This window comes from Camarhynchus parvulus, chromosome 22 (assembly GCF_901933205.1).
Source record: "Camarhynchus parvulus chromosome 22, STF_HiC, whole genome shotgun sequence".
NCBI classification, from domain to species: domain Eukaryota; kingdom Metazoa; phylum Chordata; class Aves; order Passeriformes; family Thraupidae; genus Camarhynchus; species Camarhynchus parvulus.
The window spans coordinates 1,675,234-1,688,238 of record NC_044592.1 but is presented as its reverse complement, the minus strand read 5'-3'; the positions used below and the strand labels follow the sequence as shown (position 1 = coordinate 1,688,238).

General features: G+C 47.1%; 1 protein-coding gene across 1 annotated transcript in view; it reads left to right on the top strand.

Moving 5' to 3' along the window:
- Positions 1–13,005, top strand: part of XPO7 (exportin 7) — a 63,626-nt gene that overhangs the window by 43,049 nt on the left and 7,572 nt on the right. The window contains 4 exon segments of the mRNA XM_030964242.1: positions 5,340–5,447; positions 7,112–7,194; positions 9,419–9,633; positions 11,756–11,894. Coding sequence (XP_030820102.1) covers positions 5,340–5,447; positions 7,112–7,194; positions 9,419–9,633; positions 11,756–11,894 — 545 coding nt within the window.

Sequence of the window (13,005 nt, the reverse complement as noted above, 5' to 3'; positions counted from 1 at the left end):
ATCCTGATCCCAAACCCTGATCCTGATCCCAAATCCTGATCCTGATCCCAAATCCTGATCCTGATCCCAGTCCTGATCCTGATCCCAAATCCTGATCCTGATCCCAAATCCTGATCCCAATCCTGATCCCAAATTCTGATCCCAAATCCTGATCCCAATCCTGATCCTGACCCCAGTCCTGATCCTGACCCCAAATCCTCATCCCATCCCAAATCCCCATCCCATCCCAAACCCTGATCCTGATCCTGATCCCAAATCCTGACCCCAGTCCTGATCTCGATCCTTATCGAGATCCCAAATCCTGATCCCAATCCTGATCCTGATCCCAGTCCTGATCCTGACCCCAAATCCTCATCCCATCCCAAATCCCCATCCCATCCCAAACCCTGATCCTGATCCTGATCCCAAATCCTGACCCCAGTCCTGATCTCGATCCTTATCGAGATCCCAAATCCTGATCCTGATCCCAATCCTGATCCCAAATCCTGATGCTGATCCTAAATCCTGATCCTGATCCCAAATCCCAATGCCAATCTGACCCCATCCCAAATCCTGATTGAGATCCTGATCCCGATCTGATCCCAAATCCTGATCCCAGTCCTGATCCCGATCCTGATCGAGATCCTGATCCTGATCCCCAATCCTGATCTAGATCCCAAATCCCAATCCCAATCCTGATCCCAAATCTTGATCCCAATCCTGATCCTGATCCCCAATCCTGATCCCATCCCAAATCCTGATCGAGATCCCAAATCCTGATCCCAAATCCTGATCCCGATCATGATCCCAATCCTGAACCTCATCCCAAATCCTGATCCCATTCCAAATCCCGATCCTGATCGCAATCCTGATCCCAAATTCTGATCCTGATCCTAAATCCTGATCCCAATCCTGATCCTGATCCCATCCCCAATCCTGATCCTAAATCCTGATCCCAGTCCTGATCCCAAACCCTGATCCCAAATCCTGATCCTGATCCCAAATCCTGATCCCAATCCTGATTCTGATCCCAATCCTGATCCCAAACCCTGATCCCAATCCCAACCCTGATCCCAAATCCGATCCCAAAATCCCAGGAACCCTCTGGAAATCCCAGTGCTGGCAACTCCCACCCCGATGATTTTTCCAGGATAAAAAACCCACCAAGAACAATCCCCCCAAAAACCCCAAATCCCATCCTCGTGTGACCCTAAACCCCACCCTGCCTTGCTGCACTCCTGGCATATCCCATTCCCGTGGAATTTTGTTGAATGTAATTCCCTCTGGCAGTTACCTCGTACATGCCCATCCTGCAGCGAGCCATCGAGCTCTGGTACCACGACCCCGCCTGCACCACGCCCGTCCTCAAGCTCATGGCCGAGCTGGTCCACAACAGGTAGGAATTCCCAAAAACCCGGGATCTCATGGAATTCTGAGCCTTGGCAGCGGTTATTTCTTCTTTCCCTGTGTGGTTGTTGCCCCCCAAAACCAACGTTTTTTCCCCCAAATCCCCATTTGCACTCCCAAAACCCATTTTTCCTCACAAACCCCATTTATAACAGGTAGGAGATTCCCAAAAATCCGAGATTTCATGGAATTCTGAGCTTTGGGAGGGGTTATTTCATCCCTCCATGTGTGGTCGTTGCCCCCAAAACCAACGTTTTTCCCCCAAAATTTCCTTTTTTCCCCCCAAATTCCCATTTTTTCCCCCCATTTTCCCCCCAAATCCCCATTTATAACAGGTAGGAGATTCCCAAAAATCTGAGATTTCATGGAATTCTGAGCCTTGGCAGGGGTTATTTCATCCCCTCCATGTGGTTGTTGCCCCCAAAACCAACGTTTTTTCCCCAAATCCCATTTGCACTCCCCAAAACCCATTTTTCTCACAAAACCCTGGCATTTATAACAGGTAGGAGATTCCCAAAAAATCAGGATTTCATGGAATTCTGAGCTTTTGGGAGGGGTTATTTGCGCATTTTTTCCCCCAAATCCCCATTTTTCCCCATTTTCCCCAAACCCACATTTATAACAGGTAGGAGGAGATTCCCAAAATCTGAGATTTCATGGAATTCTGAGCCTTGGCAGGGGTTATTTCTTCTTTCCCTATGTGGTTGTTGCCCCCAAAACCAACGTTTTTCCCCCAAAATTTCCTTTTTTTCCCCCAAATCCCCTTTTATAACAGGTAGAGATTCCCAAAAAAAATCCTGAGATTTCATGGAATTCTGAGCCTTGGCAGGGCTATTTCATCCCTCCATGTGTGGTTGTCGCCCCCAAACTTCTCATTTTTTCCCCCGTTTTCCCCCCAAAACCCATTTTTCCTCACAAACCCCATTTATAACAGGTAGGAGATTCCCAAAAATCTGAGATTTCATGGAATTCTGAGCTTTGGGAGGGGTTATTTCACATTTTTTCCCCCCAAATTCCCATTTTTTCCCCAAATCCCCATTTTCCCCCATTTCCCCCCATCAAATCCCCATTTTTCCCCCATTTTCCCCCCAAATTTCCATTTATAACAGGTAGGAGATTCCCAAAAATCCAGGATTTCATGGAATTCCGAGCTTTGGGCGGGGTTATTTTCATCCCTCTCTGTGTGGTTGTTGCCCCCAAAAATCCTCATATTCTTTCCCCCCCCAAATCTCCATGTTTTCCCGTTTTCCCCATCAGATCCCCCCTTTTTCCCCAATTTTCCCCAAATCCCATTTTTCCTTCTAAATCCCTTTTTACTGTAACAGGTAGGAGATTCCAAAAAATCAAGCGATTTCATGGAATTCTGAGCCTTGGAAGGTCCTTTAAAGCTGATTTCAGCTCTCTGGGTGTGGTTGTTACCACCCAAATCCCACTTTTCCCCAAATCCCCCCATTTTTCTCTCTCACAAAACCGGCATTTATTAACAGGGCAGGAAATTCCCAAAATGTAGGATTTCATGAAATTGTGCACCTTAGAAGGGGTTCAAAGCCTGTGTAAACTCTGGGGGATCAACCTTTCCTTGGGCGACTTCCGAGGGATCCTGGGGGCAGCCTCAGCTCCTCTGGAAATTCCATCCCAGCCGGGAATCCCTTCCCAAAATCCCCTCAAATCTCCCTTTCCCCGTTTAAATCCATTCCCTGTGTCCTGTCCCCTCTCCATCCCTTTATCCCAAAATTTGGGCGGACGGAGGATTTGTCGCAAATCCTGTCCAGCTCTCCTGGAGCCCCTTCAAGTTTTTCCTTAGGACCTTCCTTTTCCCACCTTTCCTTGGACATTCCCAGGGAACCACTGCATTTCTGGGAATTCCATCCCAGCCAGGAATTCCTTCCCAAAATCCCACAATCACCCTCTCCCAATCTGTGCCCATCCCTTATCCCAAATCCCTCCGCAGCTCTCCGGGCTCCTCCAGGCCCTGGAAGTAGCTGGAAGCTCTCCCCGGGGTTTCCCTTTTAGGGAAAACGTTCCGGCTCTCTCCCGCCCTGGGCTCTGAGCCTTACCCGTTTTCCTGCAGGTTCCAACGCTGCAGTTCGATGTCTCCTCTCCCAACGGGATCCTGCTTTTTCCCGGGAGACAGCGAGATGGACGACTACGTGAGGATCCTGGAGCTGCCGACGTTGCAGCCGGGGAAAAATCCCAGATAAATCCTGGAAACGTCCTGAGTTCATCCGTGGAAATATCCTGGATTTATCCCCGGGTTCATCCATGGAAATATCGGGTTTTAGCCGGGAGTATACACAACTGGACAAATCCTGAAACGTCTGGGTTCATCGGTGCGAAATATCCTGGATGTGTCGGGTTCATCATGGGAAATATCCTGGTTTATCCTGAGAAATCGTGGATAAATCCTGGAAATGTCCTGGGTTCATCCGTGGAAATATCCTGGATTTATCCTGGGTTCATCCATGGAAATATCCTGGTTTATCCTGGATTAATCCATGGATAAATCCTGGAAAGCGTCCTGGGTTATCTGGAAACATCCTGGATTATCTGGATTCATCCATGGATAAAACCTGGAAACATGCGATCATCCATGGAAAATGGTGAAAAAGAAAGAAAATTGGATTTACGGAGAAGTCGGAGCTCTGAAAAAAGAGTTATAGATATGAAGTAAGGGAAAATGATTATCCATGGATCATCAAAGCATCCTGGAAAAAATATGGATCATCCATAGCTAAATCTGGATTCATCCTGGGTTCATCCTGGAAAAATCTGGTTTCATCCATGGAAAAATCCTGGATTCATCCTGGAAACATTCTGGAAAAAGTGCATCCATGGAAATAGTGCTTTCTGGATTCATCCATGGAATAGTCTGGAAACATGCCAATTCATCCATGGAAAAATTTTGGTTTCATCCTGCAAAAATCTGGATTTAAATAAGCGGAAATATGGAAATATCTGGATGCATTCGGAGAAGCTGGATACGGATTCATCCATGGATAAATCTGGAAACATGCTGAATTCATCCAGGAAACATCTGGTTTCATCACCGGAAAATCGGGTTCATATGAAAACATCCTGAAAAAATAGGATTGATCAGGATTCATCTGGAAACATCCTGGAAAAAATCGGATTCATCTTGGAAAAATCTGGATTTATGCAGGAAAAATCTGAGTTCATCCTGAAAATATCTGGATTAATCCATGGACAAATCCTGGAAACATCCTGGTGCATCACGGATAAATCCTGGATTCACCATCCTAAAACTCCTGATATCCTGATCCCAAATCCTGACTCCCAGTCCTGATTCATCCTTATGAGATCCCAACGATCCTGATCCCAACTTGATCCCAACCTGATGTTGATCCTAAATCCGATCCTGATCCCAATCCCAATGCTAATCTGACTTATCCCCAAATCCTGATTAGAGATCTGGATCCATTCATCCTAAAGACAGTTACTGATCTAAATTGATACCAAAAATCAAATCAATAATATACATTACAATATTAAATAAAAATTATAAATTGATACAAAAAACTACCCAATAAAATCTCATCACCCAATCTGGATCCAATAAAGAGACCACCCCAATCCTAAAATTATCCCAGTCCTGATCCCAAACCCTGATCCCCAATCCTGATCCTGGGATCCCAAAATCCGTGATCCCACCCCTGGACCCTGACCTACCAACCTGATCCCAAACCCCGATCCCAATCCCAACCCTTGATCCCCAACCATCCCAGAACCCCAGGAACCCTCTAGGCAAATCCCAGTGCTGGCAACCCCACCCCATGTTTCCAGGATAAAAACCACCAAGAACAATCCCCAAAAACCCCAAATCCCATCCTCATGTGACCCTAAACCCCACCCTGCCTTGCTGCACTCCTGGCATATCCCATTCCCGTGGAATTTTTTGGGCTGGAAAAGCGGGAATTCCTTAATTCCCGCGGCAGTTACCCCTCGTACATGCCCATCCTGCAGCGAGCCATCGAGCTCTGGTACCACGACCCCGCCTGCACCACGCCCGTCCTCAAGCTCATGGCCGAGCTGGTCCACAACAGGTAGGAATTCCCAAAAACCCGGGATCTCATGGAATTCTGAGCCTTGGCAGCAGTTATTTCTTCTTTCCCTATGTGGTTGTTGCCCCCAAAACCAACGTTTTTTCCCCCAAATCCCCATTTGCACTCCCAAAACCCATTTTTCCTCACAAACCCCATTTACAACAGGTAGGAGATTCCCAAAAATCCGAGATTTCATGGAATTCTGAGCTTTGGGAGGGGTTATTTCATCCCTCCATGTGTGGTCGTTGCCCCCAAAACCAACGTTTTTCCCCCAAAATTTCCTTTTTTCCCCCCAAATTCCCATTTTTTCCCCCATTTCCCCCCAAATCCCCATTTATAACAGGTAGGAGATTCCCAAAAATCTGAGATTTCATGGAATTCTGAGCCTTGGCAGGGGTTATTTCATCCCTCTCTGTGTGGTTGTCGCCCCCAAACTTCTCATTTTTTTCCCCCGTTTTCCCCCCAAATCCCATTTTTCCTCATAAACCCCATTTATAACTGGGAGGAAATTCCCAAAAACCTGGAATCTCGTGGAATTCTGAGCCTTGGGAGGGGTTATTTCATCCCTCCATGTGTGGTTGTTGCCCCCAAAACCAACGTTTTTCCCCCAAATTCCCATTTTTCCCACAAATCCCCATTTTTCCCCCCATTTCCCCCCCATCAAATCCCCATTTTTCCCCCATTTTCCCCCCAAATCCTCATTTATAACAGGTAGGAGATTCCCAAAAATCTGAGATTTCATGGAATTCTGAGCTTTGGGAGGAGTTATTTCATCCCTTTCTGTGTGGTCGTTGCCCCCAAAATCCTCATTCTTTCCCCCAAATCTCCATGTTTTCCCCGTTTTCCCCCCATCAGATCCCCCTTTTCCCCCCAATTTTCCCCCCAAATCCCATTTTTCCTTCTAAATCCCTTTTATAACAGGTAGGAGATTCCCAAAAATCTGCCATTTCATGGAATTCTGAGCCTTGGAAGGTCTTTAAAGCTGATTTCAGCTCTCTGGGTGTGGTTGTTGCCACCCAAATCCCCATTTTTTCCCCCCAAATCCCCATTTTTCTTCACAAACCCCATTTATAACAGGTAGGAAATTCCCAAAAATCCAGGATTTCATGGAATTCTGCACCTTAGAAGGGGTTTAAAGCCTGTTAAATCCCTGGGGGATCCAACCTTTCCTTGGGCACTTCCAGGGATCCGGGGCAGCCTCGAGCTCCTCTGGGAATTCCATCCCAGCCAGGAATCCCTTCCCAAAATCCCCTCAAATCTCCCCTTTCCCAGTTTAAATCCATTCCCTGTGTCCTGTCCCTCCATCCCTTTATCCCAAAATTTGGGGACGGAGGATTTGTCCCAAATCCTGTCCAGCTCTCCTGGAGCCCCTTCAAGTTTTCCTTGGATCCTTCCCTTTTCCCACCTTTCCTTGGACATTCCCAGGGATCCACTGCATTTCTGGGAATTCCATCCCAGCCAGGAATTCCTTCCCAAAATCCCATCAAATCTCCCCCTTTTCCAATCCTGTGCCCATCCCTTATCCCAAATCCCTCTGCAGCTCTCCCGGAGCTCCTCCAGGCCCTGGAATGTGCTGGAAGCTCTCCCTGGGGTTTCCCTTTTCCGGGAGAACGTTCCCGGCTCTCTCCAGCCCTGGCTCTGAGCATTCCCTGTTTTTCCTGCAGGTCCCAACGGCTGCAGTTCGATGTCTCCTCTCCCAACGGGATCCTGCTTTTCCGGGAGACCAGCAAGATGATCACGACCTACGGTGAGGGATCCTGGAGCTGCCCGGGCTGCAGCCGGGGAAAAATCCCAGATAAATCCTGGAAACGTCCTGGGTTCATCCGTGGAAATATCCTGGATTTATCCTGGGTTCATCCATGGAAATATCCTGGATTTATCCTGGATTCATCCATGGATAAATCCTGGAAACGTCCTGGGTTCATCCTGGAAACATCCTGGATTTATCCTGGATTCATCCATGGATAAATCCTGGAAACATGCCGAATTCATCCATGGAAAAATTTTGGTTTCATCCTGCAAAAATCCTGGATTCATCCATGGAAATATCCTGGATTTATCCTGGAGAAGTCCTGGAAGCATCTTGGACTCATCCATGGATAAATCCTGGAAGCATCCTGGATTCATCCTGGATTCATCCATGGATAAATCCTGGTTTCATCCGTGGAAAAATCCTGGATTCATCCATGGATTCATCTTGGAAGCATCCTGGAAAAATCATGGATTCATCCATAGCTAAATCCTGGATTCATCCTGGGTTCATCCTGGAAAAATCCTGGTTTCATCAATGGAAAAATCCTGCATTCATCCTGGAAACATCCTGGAAAAATCATGGATGCATCCATGGAAATATCCTGGCTTCATCCTGGATTCATCCATGGATAAATCCTGGCATCATACTGGATTCATCCATGGATAAATCCTGGAAACATGCTGAATTCATCCATGGAAACATCCTGGTTTCATCCTGGAAAAATCCTGGGTTCATCCTGAAAATGTCCTGAAAAAATCATGGATTTATCCATGGATTCATCCTGGAAACATCCTGGAAAAATCCTGGGTTCATCCATGGAAATATCCTGGGTTTATCCTGGATTAATCCATGGATAAATCCTGGAAACATGCCGAATTCATCCATGGAAAAATTTTGGTTTCATCCTGCAAAAATCCTGGATTCATCCATGGAAATATCCTGGATTTATCCTGGAAAAATCCTGGGTTCGTCATGAAAACATCCTGAAAAAATCATGGATTATGCATGGATTCATCCTGGAAACATCCTGGATTAATCTTGGATAAATCCTGGATTCATATTGGAAAAATCCTGGATTCATCCATGGATTCATCCTGGATGCATCCTGGAAAAATTGTGGATTCATCTATGGAAACATCCTGGATTCATCTTGGAAAAATCCTGGACTTATCCTGGAAAAATCCTGAGTTCATCCTGAAAATATCCTGGATTGATCCGTGAATGAATCCTGGAAACATCCTGGATGATGGAAGGGTTTGGGTTGGAAAGGAACCACATAAATAATTCCCAGATTTTGGATTGGAATGGGTTTGAAATCCCCTCCCAATTCCCCAGTTTTGGGTTGGAATGGATTTGAAACCTCGGGGCGGGATGGGAGTGGTGATCCCAAGATGGAATTCCCACAGGGAATCGCATCCTGACAAGGTGCCCAAGGACCAGGTGTAGGCGCTGAAGCTGAAGGGAATGGAATGGATTGAGTTGGAATGGATTTGGAATCCCATCCCAATTCCCAGATTTTGACTTGGAATGGGATTTAAATGCCATCCCAATTCCCCAGTTTTGGGTTGGAATGGATTTGGAATCCCATCCAGTTTGGAATTCAAGGGATCATGGAATGGTTTGGGTTGGAATGGATTTGAAACCTCGGGGCAGGATGGGAGTGGTGATCCCAAGATGGAATTCCTGCAGGGAATCGCATCCTGACAAGGTGCCCAAGGACCGGTGTAAATGCTGAAGATGAAGGGAATGGAATGGATTGGGTTGGAATGGATTTGAAATCCCATCTCCATTCCCAGATAATGGATTGGAATGGAATTTAAATGCCATCCCAATTCCCCAGTTTTGGGTTGGAGTGGATTTGAAATCCCATCCAGTTTGGAATTCAAGGGATCGTGGCATGGCTTGGGTTGGAATGGATTTGGAATCCCATCCAGTTTGGAATTCAAGGGATCAGTTTGAGCTGGAATGGATTTGATTCCAAGTTTGATTTGATCCGGGGCGGGATGGGAGTGGTGATCCCGAGCCGGAATTCCCGTAGGGAATCGCATCCTGACGCTGGGCGAGGTGCCCAAGGACCAGGTGTAGGCACTGAAGCTGAAAGGAAAGGGAATGGATTTGAAATCCCGTCCCAGTTTGGAATTCCCAGATTTCGGGTTGCAGTGGATTTGAAACCCCGGGGTGGGATGGGAGTGGTGATCCCGAGCCGGAATTCCCGCAGGGAATCGCATCCTGACGCTGGGCGAGGTGCCCAAGGACCAGGTGTACGCGCTGAAGCTGAAGGGAATCTCCATCTGCTTCTCCATGCTGAAGGCGGCGCTCAGCGGCAGCTACGTCAACTTCGGCGTCTTCCGGCTCTACGGGGACGACGCGCTGGACAACGCCCTGCAGACCTTCATCAAACTGCTGCTCTCCATCCCCCACAGCGACCTGCTGGTGAGACGGCCCCGAACGCCGGCCCGGGAACTCCAGTTCCGTCCTGGGAGTTCCAGTTCCGTCCTGGGAATTCCAGTTCTGTCCTGAGAGTTCCAGTTCCATCCCCGGGAGTTCCAGTTCAGTCCCTGGGAATTCCAGTTCCATCCCCAGGAATTCCAGTTCCATCCCTGGGAACTCCAGTTCTGTCCTGGGAGTTCCAGTTCCGTCCTGGGAATTCCAGTTCCATCCCCGGGAACTCCAGTTCCATCCCTGGGAATTCCAGTTCCATCCCCGGGAATTCCAGTTCTGTCCTGGGAGTTCCAGTTCCATCCTGGGAATTCCAGTTCCGTCCTGGGAGTTCCAGTTCCATCCCTGGGAATTCCAGTTCCATCCTGGGAATTCCAGTTCCATCCCTGGGAATTCCAGTTCCGTCCTGGGAGTTCCAGTTCTGTCCTGGGAATTCCAGTTCCATCCCTGGGAATTCCAGTTCCATCCCTGGGAGTTCCAGTTCCATCCCAGGAAAAGCTGCAGGAGAGGAAGGAGGGATGAAGGGAATGGGCACCGGGCTCTGGGTGAAGCACAGGAAGAATTCCCTGCATTTTGGGTGGGAGTGGGTTTTGAATCCCATCACAAATCCCAGATTTTGGGTGGGAAATCCCATCACAATTCCCAAATTCCAGGTGGGAATGGATTTTGAATCCCATCACAATTCCCAGATTTTGGGTGGGAAATCCCATCACAATTCCCAAGTTCTGGGTGGGAATGGGTTTGAAATCCCATCACAGTTCCCAGATTTTGGGTCGCAATGGATTTTAAATCTCATCCATTCCCACTCCCTGTGGGTGAGGGTGGGAGAAGAAGCACAGAATTCCCAGATTTTGGGTGGGAAGGGGTTTGAAATCCCATCCCAATTCCCAAATTTTGGGTGGGAAAGGGTTTGAAATCCCATCACAATTCCCAGATTTTGGGTGGGAAATCCCATCACAATTCCCAAATTCTGGGTGGGAACGGGTTTGAAATCCCATCACAAATCCCAGATTTTGGGTTTGAAATCTCATCACAATTCCCCGACATTGGGTAGGAAATCCCATCCTAATTCCCAGACTTTGGGTGGGAATGGGTTTGAAATCCCATCACAATTCCCAAATTTTGGTTGGGAAGGGGTTTTAAATCTCATCACAATTCCCAGATTTTGGGTTGGAATGGATTTGGAATCCCATCCCAATTCCCAGAATTTTGGGTGGGAATGGGTTTTAAATCCCGTCCAGTTTGGAATTTAAAGGATCATGGAATGGTTCGGGTTGGAATGGATTTGAAATCCCATCACAATTCCCAGGTTTGGAGTTTGAAATCCCATCCCAATTCCCAGATTTGGAGTTTGAAATCCCATCCCAGTTCCCAAATTCTGGGTGGGAGGGGGTTTGAAATCCCATCCAGTTTGGAATTTATGAGTCATGAAATGGTTTGGGTTGGAATGGATTTGAAATCCCATCACAATTCCCAGATTTTCCCTGGGGAAAATAAAAAGTGGGGAAAATGATTGGATAGAGCAGCGTTGGGAGCATGGAATAGAATGGGAAAGAAGGAAAATGGGGAATGTTGGAATGGGAGAGAAAAGGAAAATGGGAGATGTTGGAATGGGAGAGAGAAGGAAAATGGGAAATGTTGGAATGGGAGAGAAGGAAAATGGGAAATGTTGGAATGGGGAGAGAGAAGGGAAAAATGGGAAATGTTGGAATGGGAGAGGGGAAGGAAAATGGGAAATGTTGGAATGGGAGAGGGAAGGAAAATGGGAAATGTTGGAATGGGAGAGAAAAGGAAAATGGGAAATGTTGGAATGGGAGAGGGAAAGGAAAATGGGAAATGTTGGAATGGGAGAGAGAAAGGAAAATGGGAAATGTTGGAATGGGGAGAGAAGGAAAATGGGAAATGTTGGAATGGGAGAGGGGAAGGAAAATGGGAAATGGTGGAATGGGAGAGGGGAAGGAAAATGGGAAATCTCTTGGAATACGAATTTTCTGGGAGAGAGAATCCTTGCTCAGTTCTTCCCAGGAGATCCACCCGCTCATCCCAGCTGATTCATGGCAGGCTGGATTTGGGAACTTGATGCTTCCAGCAAAACCAAGGCGATTTTTTCCTGCAGGATTATCCCAAGCTCAGCCAATCCTACTATTCCCTGCTGGAAGTGCTCACCCAGGACCACATGAACTTCATTGCCAGCCTGGAGCCCCACGTCATCATGTACATCCTGTCCTCCATCTCCGAGGGCCTCACCGCGCTGGGTAACGCCTGCGGCTCCCCCCTGCTGCTCCTGGGATTGGGGTGCAGTTTTCCTGGGATTTGTAAATAAATCGGGGTTAAAAAACCCCACTTTCCATGTGGGGGTTTGGAATTTTCCATGTGGGGAATTTTCAAAAATAGGGTTGGAATTTTCCATGGGATTTTTTGTTTGGAATTTTCCACGTGGGGATTTCCGTGTGGGGATTTGGAGTTTTCCACGTGGAGATTTGGAATTTTTCCATCGTGGGGATTTGGAATTTTCCACGTGGGGATTTCCGTGTGGGGATTTGGAATTTTCCATGTGAGGATTTGGAATTTTCCATGTGGGGATCTGGAGAATTTGCAGCAGTTATGTTCCCTTCAATCGATCTCATACAATTAACGGTTCTGGGAAATTTTTGGAATTTCCCTAGGATGTTTTGGGTTGAGAAGGATTGTGCCCCTATCTCAGTGGGTCTTATCCCAGATTAGCCCAACCTGGCCTTGGCCACTTCCCACTTTATTTTCCCTCCAGGAAACCCCTCTTTCCCCATTTTTTCCATTTCCCTCCCAAACTCCATTTTTTCCCCATTTTTCCCCAATTTTTCCCCATTTTTCCCTTCCCAAACCCCCATTTTTCCCCCAAACCCCCATTTTTCCCCCAAACCCCCATTTTTTCCCCTAAACCCCATTTTTTCCCCTAAACCCCATTTTTCCTCCTATTTTTCCCCATTTTCCCTTCCCAGACCCCCCTTTTTTTTTTCCCCAAACCCCCATTTTTTCCCCCCAAAGTTGTGGTTTTTTCCCCAAAAACCCTCTTTTTGTCTATCCCAAAATCCCATTTTAACCTTACTTTTCTCCCATTTTTCCCATTTTTCCCCATTTCCCCCTTCCCAAAACCCCCATTTTTTCCACTTAAACCCCATTTTTCCTCCTATTTTCCCCATTTTCCCTTCCTAAACCCCCATTTTCCCCCCAAACTCTCCCAATTTTTCCCCTGAACCCCCATTTTTCCCAAATTTTTTCCCCATATTCCCTTCCCCAAAAGCCCCCATTTTTTCCCCAAAACCTCCAACGTTTTTCCCCAAACTCTTATTTTTTCCCTGAACCCCCATTTTCCCAGTTTTTCCCATT